The sequence below is a fragment of the Alosa pseudoharengus genome, unplaced genomic scaffold (genome assembly GCF_046254945.1).
Source record: "Alosa pseudoharengus isolate Yale_2024_CS ecotype anadromous, Long Island Sound unplaced genomic scaffold, YU_APseudo_1.1 YU_APseudo_1.1_scf_5, whole genome shotgun sequence".
NCBI classification, from domain to species: Eukaryota; Metazoa; Chordata; class Actinopteri; order Clupeiformes; family Clupeidae; genus Alosa; species Alosa pseudoharengus.
The window spans coordinates 11,868,828-11,885,128 of record NW_027468837.1 but is presented as its reverse complement, the minus strand read 5'-3'; the positions used below and the strand labels follow the sequence as shown (position 1 = coordinate 11,885,128).

At 39.3% G+C, this 16,301-nt stretch overlaps 1 protein-coding gene across 1 annotated transcript in view; it reads left to right on the top strand.

Annotated features, from left to right (window-relative positions):
* The window catches only part of cfap20dc (CFAP20 domain containing), a 49,294-nt gene that overhangs the window by 20,609 nt on the left and 12,384 nt on the right, over positions 1–16,301 (top strand). The window contains exon 12 of the mRNA XM_076268652.1: positions 691–1,070. Coding sequence (XP_076124767.1) covers positions 691–1,070 — 380 coding nt within the window. The remainder of the gene's footprint in view (positions 1–690; positions 1,071–16,301) is intronic.

Here is a 16,301-nt window from a genome sequence, read left to right as displayed (position 1 = left end):
GTCTGTGCCGTGTTGCCAAGTCAATGATGGCCTCTCAGAGAAGGAGTTCTGCAGGCTTTTGTGTGCTGTATCCACCTAGGTAGAGTGGCCATTGTCATTCTTATTGGCTAGAGCGGTGTTTGTGTTTGTGGTTATTTTTGAAGTTATTTCGGAGCAGTGTGGGGGGACGTTTACAATAATAAATAGAGGAACATAAGATCATAGAGGAACATGTTTTTGACTAGTTCAGTGAGATTGTAGCTATATTTGCGTATTTGAGCCAGATTGCTATGCTTCAGTTGTAGAATGAACGTGGTCTGGGATGTAACTATTATTCAGTGTTGGCTAGTTAGTTTTTTCATGGTTTTGCAGGGATTTTTTATGTGTTTTCCTCTGCCTTCATTATTTGATGTAATTGTATTAATTGTCTCATTATCAATTTATGACATTCTTCTACACATTGTGTGTTAGCTGCCTAAATTTCCATTAAATGCAATGCATGAATACAGAACAGTCAGGAATGATAGCCTTGGTTCATATGTGTCTGTTACTTGGTTTACTGTTAGCTGTATAGGATTGCTCTAGAGTTATCCCCTAAGGTGTTGGCTACACAGTCACTGTAGTGATCAATAGAGACAGGCAGTGTGTCTTTGTCTTGTTGTGTCAAGAACATAAATACTCACAGTCCTCTTTCTCATTTCGGTCCCACAGATGAGGTGACATCGCTTTGCTCTTTAGAGGACGGCTGTCTGGATGGCTCTGACCAGGAAGCTGGCCAGCTCGATGATGAGCCCGACCCGCTGTCTGTCCCCTGTGAGGCGCTGGCGCCTCTCTCCGCCCCCCTGGCTCCAGGGCAGCGGGGTGACAGTGACGTGAGTGACAAAGAGGAACCACTGCTCGTCTTGGAAGAGGAGGAGGAAGAGGAGGTGTTTACTTTCTCTTCGCGGCCACACTCAGCCAGGCGGGGGCAGGGCCTTAGTAACAGCGTCCAGGACATGACCTTTGACCCGACCGCTCTAGGTGAAGATGACGGAGGCATGCGCAAAGAAGCGCGACCCGAAGATGACTTTATTGGCAGTGAGAGTGAAGAGGTATGTGACTTAAGATGCAGTCTAGCAACAAATCAATCAATGAGCACTTCCTGTTGAATAGCATTGTGTAGGACTAGAAACTTGGAAATAGGTAAATAGGTGACATCTGAAAAAAATTGAGACATGGTTTATAACTCTGGTTATAATTCTTTTGGTTGTTCTTTTAAAAGGATACACTGGTGGTGACTCATAAATGATTAGCATTAGCACAGGGCAAGCTATTCTCCTGTGTGTCCTTATGTCTTGCACACCTGAGGCACGGCTGAGGTGCCCTTGAGCAAGGTACCCAACCCCTCACTGCTCCCCGAGCGCCGCTGTTGTTGTTGCAGGCAGCTCACTGCACCGGGATTAGTGTGTGCTTCACCTCACTGTGTGTTCACTGTGTGCTGAGTGTGTTTCACTAATTCACGGATTGGGATAAATGCAGAGACCAAATTTCCCTCACGGGATCAAAAGAGTATACTTATACTCAGGGTTTAATTTGAGCCGAAACACGCCGGAACATGTTCCGGCACCTCCAACGTTGGATCCGGAACCTTTTTTATTGGATCCGTCAACTCCTACGTCAATATAAAAAATAAATCGGCTAAACGAAAAATAAATAAATTACTGTTTGTGTAGTGTTCAATGTTGATATCTTTCTTATTAGTCTTTAGAAATAGGGGAAAGACCAAACAGGCCACTCAGCCCACTTTCTCTGCATCCGTCGTGAAGCATGGTGTGGAGCACCATCTCGCCACTACTGGTCCACCCGTCTACGCCCGCGCTCGGCACCTCGATACAACCAAGCTTGCCGTTGCAAATGCTGAATTCGCAAACATGGAACGCCTGGGTATAGTCCGTCGATCCGACAGCCCGTGGACATCACCCCTCCACATCGTCCCCAAACCGAGTGGCGGCTGGCGCCCGTGTGGCGACTACCGGCGGCTTAATGAGGCAACGACACCTGACCGATACCCAGTCCCGAACATACAGGATTTTTCAGCTCACCTGGCAGGTAAGGGGATTTTTTCCAAGGTGGACCTCGTCCGATATCATCGGGTACCGGTGCACCCACTGGACATTCCCAAAACAGCCGTGATCACGCCGTTTGGTCTTTTTGAATTCCTGCGCATGCCATTCGGCCTTAAAAACGCCGCCCAATCTTTTCAACGCCTCATGGACTCTGTTTTACGGGACCTACCTTTTCTTATTGTGTACTTGGATGACATTCTCGTAGCGAGCACGTCCAAGTCTCAGCACCTGGCGCACCTCCGAACACTTTTTGAGCGTGCGGGCAACACGGGCTAATAGTCAACCCCGCCAAGTGCCAGTTTGGTCTCTCCATCGTTAACTTCCTGGGACACAGAGTCACTAAGGACGGTGCAGTCCCTCTCCCATCAAAGGTGGAGGCAGTAACACAGTTCCCACGCCCGCTCACTGTCAAATCCCTGCAAGAGTTCCTCAGAGAGCAGGGACAAGGTTTTTGCTGCCACTAAGGCAGCCCTGGCGAATGCCACCATGCTGGCGCATCCTTCTTCAACAGCCTCAAAGAAATTGTCGGTCATCAATTATGACGCCAAAGTTACGTGCCAATCTAGCTGGGGTCAGTGAAGAGGAGTCAAACTGGATGTTAATCTGTTGGGGAATAGCTGTTTTAGCTGGAAACACCAAAAGCTCAGTTTTTGAGAGATGAAGTTGAAGGTGTCGGTCTTTCATCCAGACTGAAATATCAGGCATGCAGAAATCTAATGGGAAACAGTCCTCAGGTGGTAAAGACAGGTAAAGCCGTCCGCATAGCAGTGAGTCAAATCCATGGGAGTGAATGGTCTCACCCAAGGAAGTGGTGTAAATAGTGCCCTAATACTGATCCTTAAGGCACACCTGTGGTAAGGTCATGATACTTTGATACAAGACACACTGAAAAAACGCCCTTTAAGGTAGGATTCAAACCAAGATCTTTCCCAGAAATGCCCTGTTCAGACAGTGTAGAAAAGAGAATGTCATGGTTTACAGTATCAAAGGCTGCAGATAAGTCTAGTAGAATTAATACTGATGACTGAGCAGACTCCTGATTTGAGGTGCTGCTGTTTACGGGTTTGAGTCTGGGCGTGTGCAGGGCTGAACCACACAGGTTAAACAGTAACAGTAAATGTAAATAGGTTACATTAGCTACTCTCAATGCTTCAGTCACAGACAGAGCAATTTCAGTAGAATGACCACTCTTGAAACCAGACTGCATACGGTCTAGCAGTTTGTTCTGATACAGGAAGTCATAGACTTGCTTGAAGAACACTTCCTTCAAAGCCAACAAGAATGTATTTCTTCATCAATTGTATGATTCAGAATAAATTCCGTAAAAATGCATGGATTCCAGTTGCTGCTACTGGAAGCAACTGAATCCATGCATTTCCACTGAATTATTTTTGGAATCTGATCCCTTATCATACCTGTTCGTTCGTACTCGTCGCTCGACTTATCGTGACTAAATTCAAGATGGCGTCGAACGGTAAAATTCCTTAAGGTACTGTCTGTATAAATTGTCTTGTAAATAAACTACCAGTGCTTTTTCAAAGTTCTCCATGTCTCGTTTTAACCACACTGTGTTGGTAGCATTGGCTAACTAGCGCCAGATTTCTGAGTGCAGGGGACAAGCCGAGGTGAGCTATGAGACATACGTTCACACTCGGTATCATGTTTCAACACACTTTAGGTCAATATCACACCGGAATTCTCCTTTAAAGGCCGTGTTGCAGGGTTCATTTTCCAACGAATTTGCACAATTTGCTTGTTGATAATAAACATTTAAACTGTTATCCATTGTATTTGATGTTGTTGGGTATCACAAAACGGAATATAATACGAAAAAGCAGCTACTATTTCACAGCGTTTGAAGTGATTCTCCTTTCCCCCACAATGCATTGCATTACGTCACCTTGGGGAGACTACAGACCAAAGCCCACCTTGAGACCCTTGAGAGTAACGAGAGAGGAGTAAAGAGAGACGAGTAAGGGATTGTTCAGCAGTAGATAGCGCAGATTATAGATAAATAGATAGCCTAGATATGTATATAGACAGGTAGATAGATAGCTAGATAGATCATGTCATATGCTGGTCCTCGACCAGCGGCCAGCGGCCAAAATGCACTCGCTTCCCTAGTTACTGCAGCTCTCCACCACAGTTTCCATCGGGACGGCACAGCCCATACAAGCACCTGCAAAACTGCGACTTGCCCATATTATCTCCCTCTTTGGTAAGCCGTACCCTGACGATGTCAATGGCAATCAATCACGAGCAGTAGTTTTCGAAAATATTCATGCTGAAGACACGACCAGCCTAATCGGCGGCGGCTAGAAGCTAAGTAACTGGGGTGGCTCACAGGTGGGACTAAAAAGTTAGCCCAGCTAGCTATCATGATGCTTCATATTCTGATCTTCTGACTAAGTTTGCCCGGTAGCCTACTTATCTGAACTAACGACATAATCACTATCACTAGATATAAAGAAAATGTTGACTTTCATTCGGTGCTGTTCACTGACAGTAACAAAAAAGTGTCGTAATGTTATAAGCATAATACATTGAACTGAATAGGTGCATTAAATGTAGCCTCATAACGAGGCCTCTCAAATTCAGAAAATTGCATTAAACTAAAATCGGAAGATATTGTTATCTTTGTTAGACCATAGGGTCGTTGTCATATAAATGCTGTAACTAAATTCGAAGTGTAAATATACAAACTTTATGTTGAAAGTGTAACCGCGACCGTTTCCCATAGGAATGAATGTAAAACATACCCTCCAAAACGAGACCTCCCGAAATTCAGAAAAATTACTAAATTGATATCAGGCACCGTTATTACCATTGGTAGATCATAGGGTAGCTGTGATATTAATGGTGTGACGAAATTCGAAGTGTAAATATACAAACGTTATGTTGAAAGTGTAACCGCGACCGTTTCCCATAGGAATGAATGTAAAACATACCCTCCAAAACGAGACCTCCCGAAATTCAGAAAAAATACTAAATTGATATCAGGCACCGTTATTACCATTGGTAGATCATAGGGTAGCTGTGATATAAATGCTGTGACGAAATTCGAAGTGTAAATATACAAACTTTATGTTGAAAGTGTAACCGCAATGTCCATTGAAATGCATTGAAATGAATGAAGCGCAGATCAAGTAGTCCCCAAAGTGACGTCATCACCGAATTGCGTACAAAAAACCTGCTAATGCTAAAAACAACAAAAACTGGCATTTAACACCATTTGGAGACATTTTTAAAAATGATATACATAGATTGAGTGCTTTATGTACCCATTAATCAACAGTGGTGGTTAACCTGCAACACAGGCTTTAAGCGAGTTGTTTTGTGGTGGGAACCTCAAAGTCGCAACCTCCTGTAACCTCGCCTTTGTTGCCTTCATGGTTTCCGTTTAAAAGTTTCTTATATTAAAGCAACACCAAAGCACTTTTCCTGTTGCACGCACGCTATTTGTTTATCCAGCACTGGCTTTGGAAATAACAATGTCTACAGACAAGGTAGAGTACGTTGCATGATTTTATGAAAGTATGATGTATTGCGACATCAGAAGCAAGTCAAATTTGTAGTTTCTTATGTCTCATTCCATCGAACTACAGATCCGCTACCCAATCTGGCAAACTTGCATAGTGCGGTTACAGCCCCCTAACCACACCTTACTGGAAATGTACACAGCGCCGCGCAAGGCGAGAGTGAAACGTAAAAATGAATTTCCTCTGTTTCCGTTTATGATGTGATGTAATAATATCTTGAGAATGCTGTTATTAGATCTGTGTTTTGTTTTTCAGGCATTTTATAAAATAGTTATAAAATAACTACCAGCACAGAGCCAAAATACATCAATGTTCTTTGATTAAAAGAAAAAAAACACTCAGCCATCAAAAGCAATTCCATTTCCAAGTAATTATAAATTAACTTTGTTGTGCGCAAACAAAGCAGCAACAATAGAGTTATTCAAATTTCAACAAAAGTCAGGCAAGTTTGTGTGTGTGTGTGTGTGTGTGTGTGTGTGTGTGTGTGTGTGTGTGTGTGTGTGTGTAAATTGTTTGTGCTGTTGCTGAATAGTCAACTCAGAGACTGTTTGAGCATGACACGCATGCACTTCATGCAGGCACCTGTACAGCAGGCCTGGCAGTGTGGCCTCGTCCTTACGAGAGGAAAGAGAGGGGCTGCTGACACAGTGTACAGAAATACTGTATGTTGAACCAATAGGGATCTGGAATTATTTTTTAATACCTTGCAGTTACAGACCAGTACCACCATAAGAGCAATTTTATAGCAATCTTTTGTTGTGTGTCTGTTGTCCACAAAAAATAAAATAAAAATCAAGCACCTTGGAGAATATATTGAAACTAGCACGTTAACACGTCATATTCAGTGTTGTTGCTGTGGTTGTAATAAGAACTTAATTCAAGGATAGAGAAAGAAAAAGTAGCCTTGGCACAAATACTGTTGAACATGAAAGTTGGTTTGGAATGTGCTATGGCCTTACAAATGTAAGAGGAAAGGAAAGGACTGGTTTAAATGAAATAGTCACTCACAGCTGCCACCTTCTTCCCCATAGCACGAGGAACAAATTTGAACATGTCAACCAGCATTAACTCTTAAAACTAAAACCCTTATTGTATAAATTGTATGCATACAGTTTGAATATCCTGTGCTTCACTGCTTATACTCCTTTCGGTAAGTTTAAAGATACACAATACCAGATGTTAAATCCCCTGTGCGAGCAAGCAAACAAGTAAAAGACAAAAAAAATGTACCAATGTCAAGACAACCTAATTACTTCACCATAAAATGGTGAATCTTAGGAAGCGTTGCAACTGCTGATGAGATGATGTTTTGTTGAAGTTATCCTTTTAAAACCAGTGGTAATGACCCCCAAAAAAAGACTCAGAATGCCTTCACTCTCTGACTCCCTACTATCATTTTCACAAACCATTAATTCAAGACTTAGCAATATGGTGTGATATTGAACACTAATAATTAATTTGTAAAGATATTCCAAATGAAATATATTAAAAAATCAGCCTAACCAGAGTCTAATTTTAACCAGATATTAATTATTTAGATTAAGGACTTTAAATCATTAGTGGTCACACACTGAGGGGGAAAAAGAAAGAAAGAAAAACTGAAAAAAAAGTAAAAAATATAATGAGGCTCTTTAGGTTTCCCTTTTTAGCTTGGTTTGATGTATCCCACTCATTATTTCTTTAAGCTTGGCTCTTTCCCTCAAGTTGTGACTTTGTCAAAATGCTGGCTACTTCTTCTTCTAGGTCAGTGATTGAAGCAGACTATCAGGTTCAAGGCTTTGAAACAGCATTAATATGCTCAGAAAGTGATAGTGTGTGTCAGCCCTAACAACAGATCCTGACACAAAGCCCATCCGTGTATCCTTTCTATGGAAATTCATCAGCTCTGTCCAGGAGTTCTTTTTGGCTAGCACAAATCAAAAGCCACTGCTCCTTTTAAAGGATTAACATAGCCTCATTCAGTTTTCATGGTTACTTCCATTGTCCGGCACATCGATGTAGACTTGTGATTTTTTACTGGATCTACTTGTTGTGTGTCATAGGAATATTGGACTCCTGCCAAGCAATCAGTACTATTGTAGTAGCAGTAGTTTTTCCACTGAAATAGCCTATGACTGCAGCTCTCCTGTGGAGCAGTGCCTGCACCATTCACGGCAGTTAGACAGTAGAGATTTATGTGCGCGTTGCCAGGAATGTTGCAGTATTTTACTTAAAGTCTGGATCTGTTGTCTGTTGTGGAAGAATCACTTAGTCCTTTTTGCAGTTACTTTTTCCCCAAACAAGACACTGAATCCACCCTCTTGTTTTGTGTGTGTGTGTGTGTGTGTGTGTGTGTGTGTCCTCAGGGAAATCAAACCCGTCTTCAGGATACATATGTTCTGCACCAGTTAATTAGGCCACTTTGATTGATGTGGTTGACAGCTTGATGCATGCTGTATAGCACCTCTGGCTTCTTGCTCACTGTAAATACTACCTCTATATCTTAGATCAGCTTTTATGGCCCAGTGCTCCATGCTTTAAAGGCATAGTTAAAAGAGTAGGCAGCGATGCTAAGCCAACACACTTCCTGCCAGATTCAACAAATAGCTCTGCATGCTAGCTGCATTCTACTTGCACACTAAACAGCCTGGGTTCTGTAAACTGGAAGTAAACAGAGAGAGCACATCCAAACATCAATAGTGCACTGAACGGAGGGGTAAAATTGGCAAAATTGAGGCTCTCCAAGAATGGTGTAGATTCACCAACCACAACCAAAGATACAGTATCTGTGCAGTCAGTCCCACTGAAACTAGGGTTTTCTCTTCAGCAGTGGTAAACAGTAGTATTTCACCCTAGTTCTGACAAAAGTTTGGATTTTACACATCTGACTTGAGAAGTTTTGGCTTGTTTTTTTTTTTAACCCACCACCACCACCCCTCATTGGGGGACTTAACTTTTTGTTTTGTATTTTTTTTTCTTTTTCTACAAGCACTATTCAATAACAATTCATAACAATTCAAAAATCAAAACAAAAAGACATATATTTAAAAAAAAAAAAAAAAAAATACATATTTAATTTAGTTTGCCCCCACACGCACATTTTAAATTATATATTAACCCCTACCAAATCGCCCCCCTCCCCAGGAAGAGAGTATAATTTATGAGTATACTTATATAAAAAAAAAAGTTTTTTTTCGCTTCTATATATAATATTCCTAAGTCCACCCTACTCTTTCTTTTACTTTAACCCATCTATCTGCATATAATGTTTTACCCATCTCATGTGCCATTATACATTCTGTTTTACAGTAATATCTAATATAATGTTTAAATCTTCTTATGTTCAGTTTTTTTGCATCTGTCATTTTCTTGATAAACATTTTACCTAGCAGAAAAATGATATTTTGAAGTGATTGACTGCCACTTGTCAAGTCACCCAGAAGTACTGTGGACAGATCTAGGTGTAAGTTTATATCACATTGCCGTAGCCAGCTTTGAACTTCAAGCCAAAATAAAGCAGCTGGAGAACAATACCAAAATAAATGATCAGTAGTTTCCTCTTCTTCTAAACAAAAATGACAATATGGATTTGTCTCTATACCCCAAATATGTAACATCTTTTTAATATTTAGATATTTATAAATGAGCTTATACTGAAAAAAACGTACTTTTATGTCTAATGAAGAGTCATACAAAATTTTAAAGATACATTTCCATGGAATTGGACAATCTATCATTTTTTCCCAGCTATCAAAAATTTTGTGTGGAATTTCCACCAGTTTATCTGTTTGTAAGTAAAATCTATATATATATCTTTATGAATTTTTATTCCATTAAGCCATTTATACTGCTTTATGTTTGGTCTACATACTAAATTACTTTTACAGTTGGCTTTGATTTTTTTTTCCCAATCTAAAGGCACTGATGCAATTAATTGATTGTACTGTTGTATGGTACCTATATTTCCATATCTAAGTGTTATTTGTTTATATGACAGGATTGCACTCTTTTCATTAACTATATCTTTAATAAAAATAATTCCTTTTCTAAACATCTGCTTAAAAAAGATTACATTTCCTCCCATTTGTATATTTGAATTAAACCATAACATTTGTTGTAATATCTCTTCATTATTTTCCGGTGGGTAATACTGAAAATGTAGCCAGCTTCGTAATGCTTCCAGTAAGAAGGCAGAAATATTAATAATGCTTTCTATCTGAACAAAGTGTGTTGGGTGTATCTGTAAAAATGGGTATAGTTTTTTTTCAAATAATGGATGAATCCTTTCTAGCAGCTTACTTGAAAACCAGTCTGGATTCAGATAGAATTTTTGTATGAGAGACGCTTTTAATGATTTATTCATAGATTTCAAATTCAAGAGTTTTATACCACCTAACTCATAATCATTATAAAGGTATGTTCGCTTAATTTTATCTTTTTTGCCATTCCAAATAAACTTAAATATTTGTTGTTCATATTCTTTAAAGAAAGCTTCAGTTGGTGAAGGAAGTGCGAACATTAAATATGTAAATTGGGACACTATTAGAGAATTTATTAGTGTTACTTTACCATAAAGAGTCAGGTTCTTTCCTTGCCAAGGTTGTAAAATGGCATAAATCTTATTTAGTTTAATTCTATAATTGATTGTAGATGTTTCTCCAGTGTTCTGTGGTATATGGATACCAAGTACATTTATGGCTCCGTCTACCCATTCCACTGGTAGATCACAAGGAAGTTTAAAGTTAGTACCCTTCAAAGGACCAAGTCTCAATATATGACATTTGTTATAATTGGGCTTCAGTCCTGATATTTTTGAAAAGTTATTTAAATCTATAATAAGATTTTCCAGGGATATATTGTCTGGTTCAAGCATAAAGCTAGAATCATCAGCATACATAGAAACTTTAATGTTAATACCATTTAATTCCAAACCTCTTATCTTCACATTAGACCGTATTCTCATTGCCAAGATCTCAATTGCAATGATGAAAAGATAAGGGGATAGAGGGCAGCCTTGTTTGACTCCTCTTCCCAAGGGTATTGGTTTTGATAGATAACCATTATTTAAAACTTTACAAATGGAATCGCTATACATTGTTTTGACCCACTGTATTAAAGAGTCCCCAAAATTGAAAAACTTTAAGCATCTAGTAATAAATCCCCAATCCATTTTATCAAAAGCTTTCTCGAAATCAGCAATGAATATTAAACCAGCTTTCTTTTTTTGATCATAGTTTTCAATTAGCTCTAAAACTTGTCTAATGCTATTTGTTATATTACGTCCTTGTATAAAACCTGTTTGGTCATTATGTATTATTAGTGGTAATACTTTTTTAATTCTTGTAGCGATGCATTTTGCCAATACTTTTGAGTCATATCCCTGCAAAGTGATTGGTCTCCAATTTTTAAGTTGGGTAGGGTCTTTATATTTACCATTTGAGTCTTGTTTTAATAATAGGGAGATTACACTTTGTTTTTGTGAATCTGCAAGCATGCCTTTCTTGTAAGAGTAATTAAAACAATTAAGCAGTGGTTTTCTTATATATTCATAAAAAACTTGATAGACTTCTATCGGGATCCCATCCAGACCTGGTGTTTTTCCTTTTTTAAATGATAATATTGCCTGCTGTAGACCCTCACATGACTGTTTTCGGACTTCATCAATTTTAACATGTTTTTGAAAGAATATACAATTTTCACATTCTTCCAAAGATTCTGGTGAGAAAATGTCAACAAAATATCTTTCTATTTCCTCCATGATTTCCTCTGATGTAGTTTTTATATTATTTCTATTATCTATTAGTCTATGAATATTCTTTTTAGAATTATTACTTCGTTGTAAGTTCAAAAATAATTTGTTACATCTTTCCCCCCTTTCCATCCATTCTGCTTTATTCTTATAATATATATTATTTGCATTTTCATTCAATAATTGTTCATATTCTTGTTGTTTTTGTTCAAGTCCATCCAATACATCCTGTGAGGCTTCTGATTTGTCCACAAGTGCTACTAAAATATCAATTTCTTTTTGAATATTCCGTTCTTTTGATTTATTTTGTTTTTGTCTATAGGAGGCCATTTGTATTGCGTGCCCTCTAAAAGCACATTTGAAAGCTTCCCAAACCATTTGTGTGTTTGCTGATCCTTCATTATTCAAGAAAAAGTCTATTATAAATTTTTTAGTTTTCTCTACAAATATCGGATCATCCAGAAGTTTCTGATTAAATTTCCAATATGACCTACCCCTTGGATGTTCTGCCATATCTAAGTGTAAAGATATCAACTGATGGTCTGACCTGATCTTATCTTCGATCATTACTTTTTTAACTTTTGATACTATGGAGAAAGAGATAAGAAAATAATCAATACGACTCGCTTGATTTTGTCTTCTCCATGTATAATTTCGTAGTTTGGGATTTTTTAACCTCCAAATGTCCACCATGTCCTTTCCATTCATTATTGCTTTAATTTCTCTATGACTTTGGGGATGATAATCACATTTGATATCTCTCTTTCGATCAATCTCCCCATTTTGAACCACATTAAAATCTCCTACCATAATATAATCATCACTTTCAAATGTATCTCCCTTCATTTTATCATGTATTTCTTCAAAAAAAAGTGCATCATTTTTGGCTTGTTGCCTGTTTGAAATATGCAGGTTCTTTCAGGTGTTTTTACAACCATACTTTCATGATATGCATCATAGATGGAGGATTTGAATGGGAGCCGATAATGTTACATTTTTAATGTGTTCATCAAACAAAGACATCTGATAGCAGTAGTATGCACCTTGGAGTATGGTGTAGTGTGTGCGCAGCTCTTTTTAATGAGAAGTTAAGACAAGGGCACACGTTTCTGTTGCTAAAATAGTGAGCAGGTTTTTTCAGTAAAATAAGTGTTCGTCATAAGTGGAACACCATGTGAATTGCCGCGTCTGCAGTGTTGGTCAAGTTACTTGGAAAAAGTAATCCAGTTACTTTACTGATTACTTATTTTTTAAAAGTAATTAGCTACTTTACTAATTACTTTACTTAGTTACTTTTCAAAAACACTAGCTATACACAACCTGAATACGCTTTTTTAAAACTTGGCTTATTAGTTTCAAACTTAACTTTTTGGTGTGTATACTCCTTTATTCGAATAGATGTAAATAAAATACAGCAATAAAATAATTAAAACCAAAGTCTCTATTAACATTTACATCTTTTAGCAGTTGCAGTGCAGAGAGGAGTAATGCATTTACCAAAACAGAAAATGCTGTTGCATGCCACATTTAGGCTGTTCTAATGTCAAATAAGAGTATATGTTTGAACTGTGTGTGTGCAGTGCCGCTGCTGGGTATTTTGGTGCCCAAAGCACAAATAAAATGATATTGTAATATATATTATTTAAATTATAATAATGACAGTCATTTTAGTTTAAGAAATACTACTAATTTGATGCAGTTTAACTCATTTATAAATGGTGCGCTGTCACTTTAAGAGCGTCTACACAACTCTCATAATGATCATCAGCTCCATTCAAATATAAGCCATTGGCTAGTCCACAAACTCCACATTTAGCACAATATTAGCAATAATGATGACGATATTAAGTTGGTATAAACAGCTAGCTAGACATTTTCTGTTTGCAATTAAAAGTGATAGCTATCTGAGTGGAATATGTTTCAATCGGCTTAGGCTACAGTGCTTCATGTAAATGCTTAGTTTAAGGGAAACAAATTATTGAGGACTTCAACACTCACCAGCCCCATTACAAAACGGCAAAGACCACATTATATTTTTGTCCATTGTCCAAATCACAGTGAATGCAGCCAAAATATTATAATGCCCTGGCTCCTTTTATAACGGGCCAGTAGGCTACAGGGAATCTGTCACGTGTTGATCTAAAGTATACCGTTGCCAAAGATGGTTGATTACGAAGATACTTCATGAGAGGCCATTTCCTGTCCCTGGAAATTTATGCAAATAGGGTAGCAGTACACGCCCCCGCACATTTATGCAGTGATCGGGCTCTCTTTTTAACATTGAGGTCTATGGCAGAATCCAAGAATTTCCCAGAATTTGTCAAAGCTTTATTTTTCTGAGCAATGGATGCACATTTCGGACACGGTATCATGATCTCCAAACCCTCCTCCCTATTTCAGTAGAATATCGTGATAGTATGACCCTCCAGTCGGGAGAAAATCAACATTAATGAAGGTGTACACCAAGTTTATTTTGTACTCCGGTTTGTCTGGCGTGGAACCGAGGCGTTCAAACGTAAGTCATACGTCAGTGACACGCCCCTGTGCAGGCGGGAACTGAACCAGAGCCCGTCTCTGACTGAACTCCACTTTGCCCTCATAGACATGAACTAGGACGACCCATCTTGCTACGCATTCATTATCTTTGCCGTTGCCATGCATACTTGACCTATAGTGTTGAACCGGAAATAAACTTGATTCATTCCTGCAGGGGCGTAGATTTGCGTGAGAACCGAAGGACGTGTCCACAGCAATGTCAAATTACGACTGAAATGTCCCCACCAATATTCAGGTTGAAATGGGGGGGGGGGGGGGGTACCGAAACATGGTCTTTCGGCTTTAAAAATTTCTTAAAACTGAACTGTGCTTACATCGCCTAGATATCTGTAAATATTAGAATCAGAGAATATACATGCAGCTCACGGTTAATAGTTTGTCAATGTAGCCTTAATGATTTGTTTTCACAAAATGCTAAGCATGCATGTATTTAAGTTCATTAAAACTGAGCTGTGCTTGAATGGGTCAATGCGTGATTTCATAACAGACCAAATAGAAAATAAATGTTAAATATAGCCTACATATCTGTACATATCAAAATCAGATTATGTAGGCTACACAGTATAGTTAGATCAAGTTGGACAGTAGCACATTTTAATCATGGATAGTTGGACAGTAGCACATTTTAATCATTTTATATATCTATAGTGGCTGGTGAAAGAGTTGAGTGGCTTTTTTTTCGGGGGGGGGGGGGGGGGGGGGCGGGGCAGTGGGTAGTGTCCCCACGAAAGCTCAGACCAAACCTACGCCCTTGCATTCCTGCCCTGTACAAGGCCTGGCGTGCATGTGACATGGTGTCAGAACAGAAGTAAAACTAGTATCGTTAATTGAATTCAAGTGTTAGAACATTGAACAGTGGCCGAAGATTTTGCTATGGATGTTATACACTATAAGCCACCTGAGCCGTTTGACTTTGACTGTCCTAATGTGAGCGCCGCATGGAAGAAGTGGCAGCAATGCTTCGCCCTGTTCCTCACAGCATCGGGGAACAGTGACGCATCTTTAGCGAAAAAGGTTGCTATAAAGGTTGGGAGAGAGAGGATATGATATATACAGTAACTTTAGGTGGGCACCGTCTGAAGGCGATAGAGACGCAGAAAATCGTAATGACTTTGACATTGTGCTCAGAAAATTCGAGCAGTTTTCCAACACGAGGAATCCAGTAATGGCTCTGCGTGCACAGTTTTGGGCATACCACAGACCCGAAGGCCAGGGTTTGGAAGCATTCGTGAATGATCTCAGGACGATGGCAAGTAACTGTCAGTTTACTGATTTAGAGACCACGCTAAGAGACAAATTATTATTTTCCATAAAAGATCCGGCAATGAAAATGAAAGTAATGGGTGATGACGGCAATGCATGTAGTGACACAGCGAATGCGCACGTTTGAGAGTGCTAAGCGAGAACTTGATATGATACAAGGCAAGTCGTCGCAACCCCCTGACAAGTCAGTTCACACTTTAAGCACCTACACGCGAGGCAGAGGACGTGGACGTTGGTGGTATGAAGAGGTAATTGTTAACGAGAACAAGATTAAAATGAAGCTAGATACAGGAGCAGATACAAACTGTATGCCACTCCCACAGTTCAAACAGCTAACAGGATACACCAGCATCCCTGTTTACAAGTCTACAGCTAGACTGTCAGGATATGGAAAGCACAGCATAGAGCACATAGGAAAAGTTAATCTGAAATGCACAACACGCAAGGGTGCTCAAGCAAGCTATGACTTTTTCCTCACTACTGAAAATGGACCAACTATCTTAGGTCATCAAGCATGCTCTGGTCTTCAACTCATTCAAAGAGTGGACAACATTGAAAAATCACTAACTTAAGAAGATCTGATTGCACAGTACCCTGATGTGTTTAGTGGTCTTAGAAAATTCACAGAACCATATGACATTAAGTTGAAGCCCAAGGCGTCACCTGTAATTCACCCACCGCGCAGAGTGCCTCTGAGTCTTCACAGACTGGGTCAACAGTCTTGTGGTAGTAGAAAAGAAAGATGGCTCACTTCGTCTATGCCTTGACCCTAAAAACCTGAATCGCGCCATTAGAAGGGAACATTTCATGATCCCACCAGCTCTGATGTGATCAGCCAGATGTCAGGGAAAATAATGTTCACTGTGCTTGATCAGACAAGCTCATACTGGCAAGTTCCACTTACTGAAGCCAGTGCAGACCTGTGCACATTCAACACTCCCTTTGGACGATATTCCTTCCAGCGAATGCCATTCGGAATATCAAGTGCCAGTGTCCTACAACGAAGAAACTAGATGGTTTTTGGGGACATTCCAGATGTGCACATTATAGCAGATGATTCGATTGTCGCCTCACTAGATGAGAAACAACATGACAAGACATTAAATGATGTGATGCAGCGAGCTAAATCCA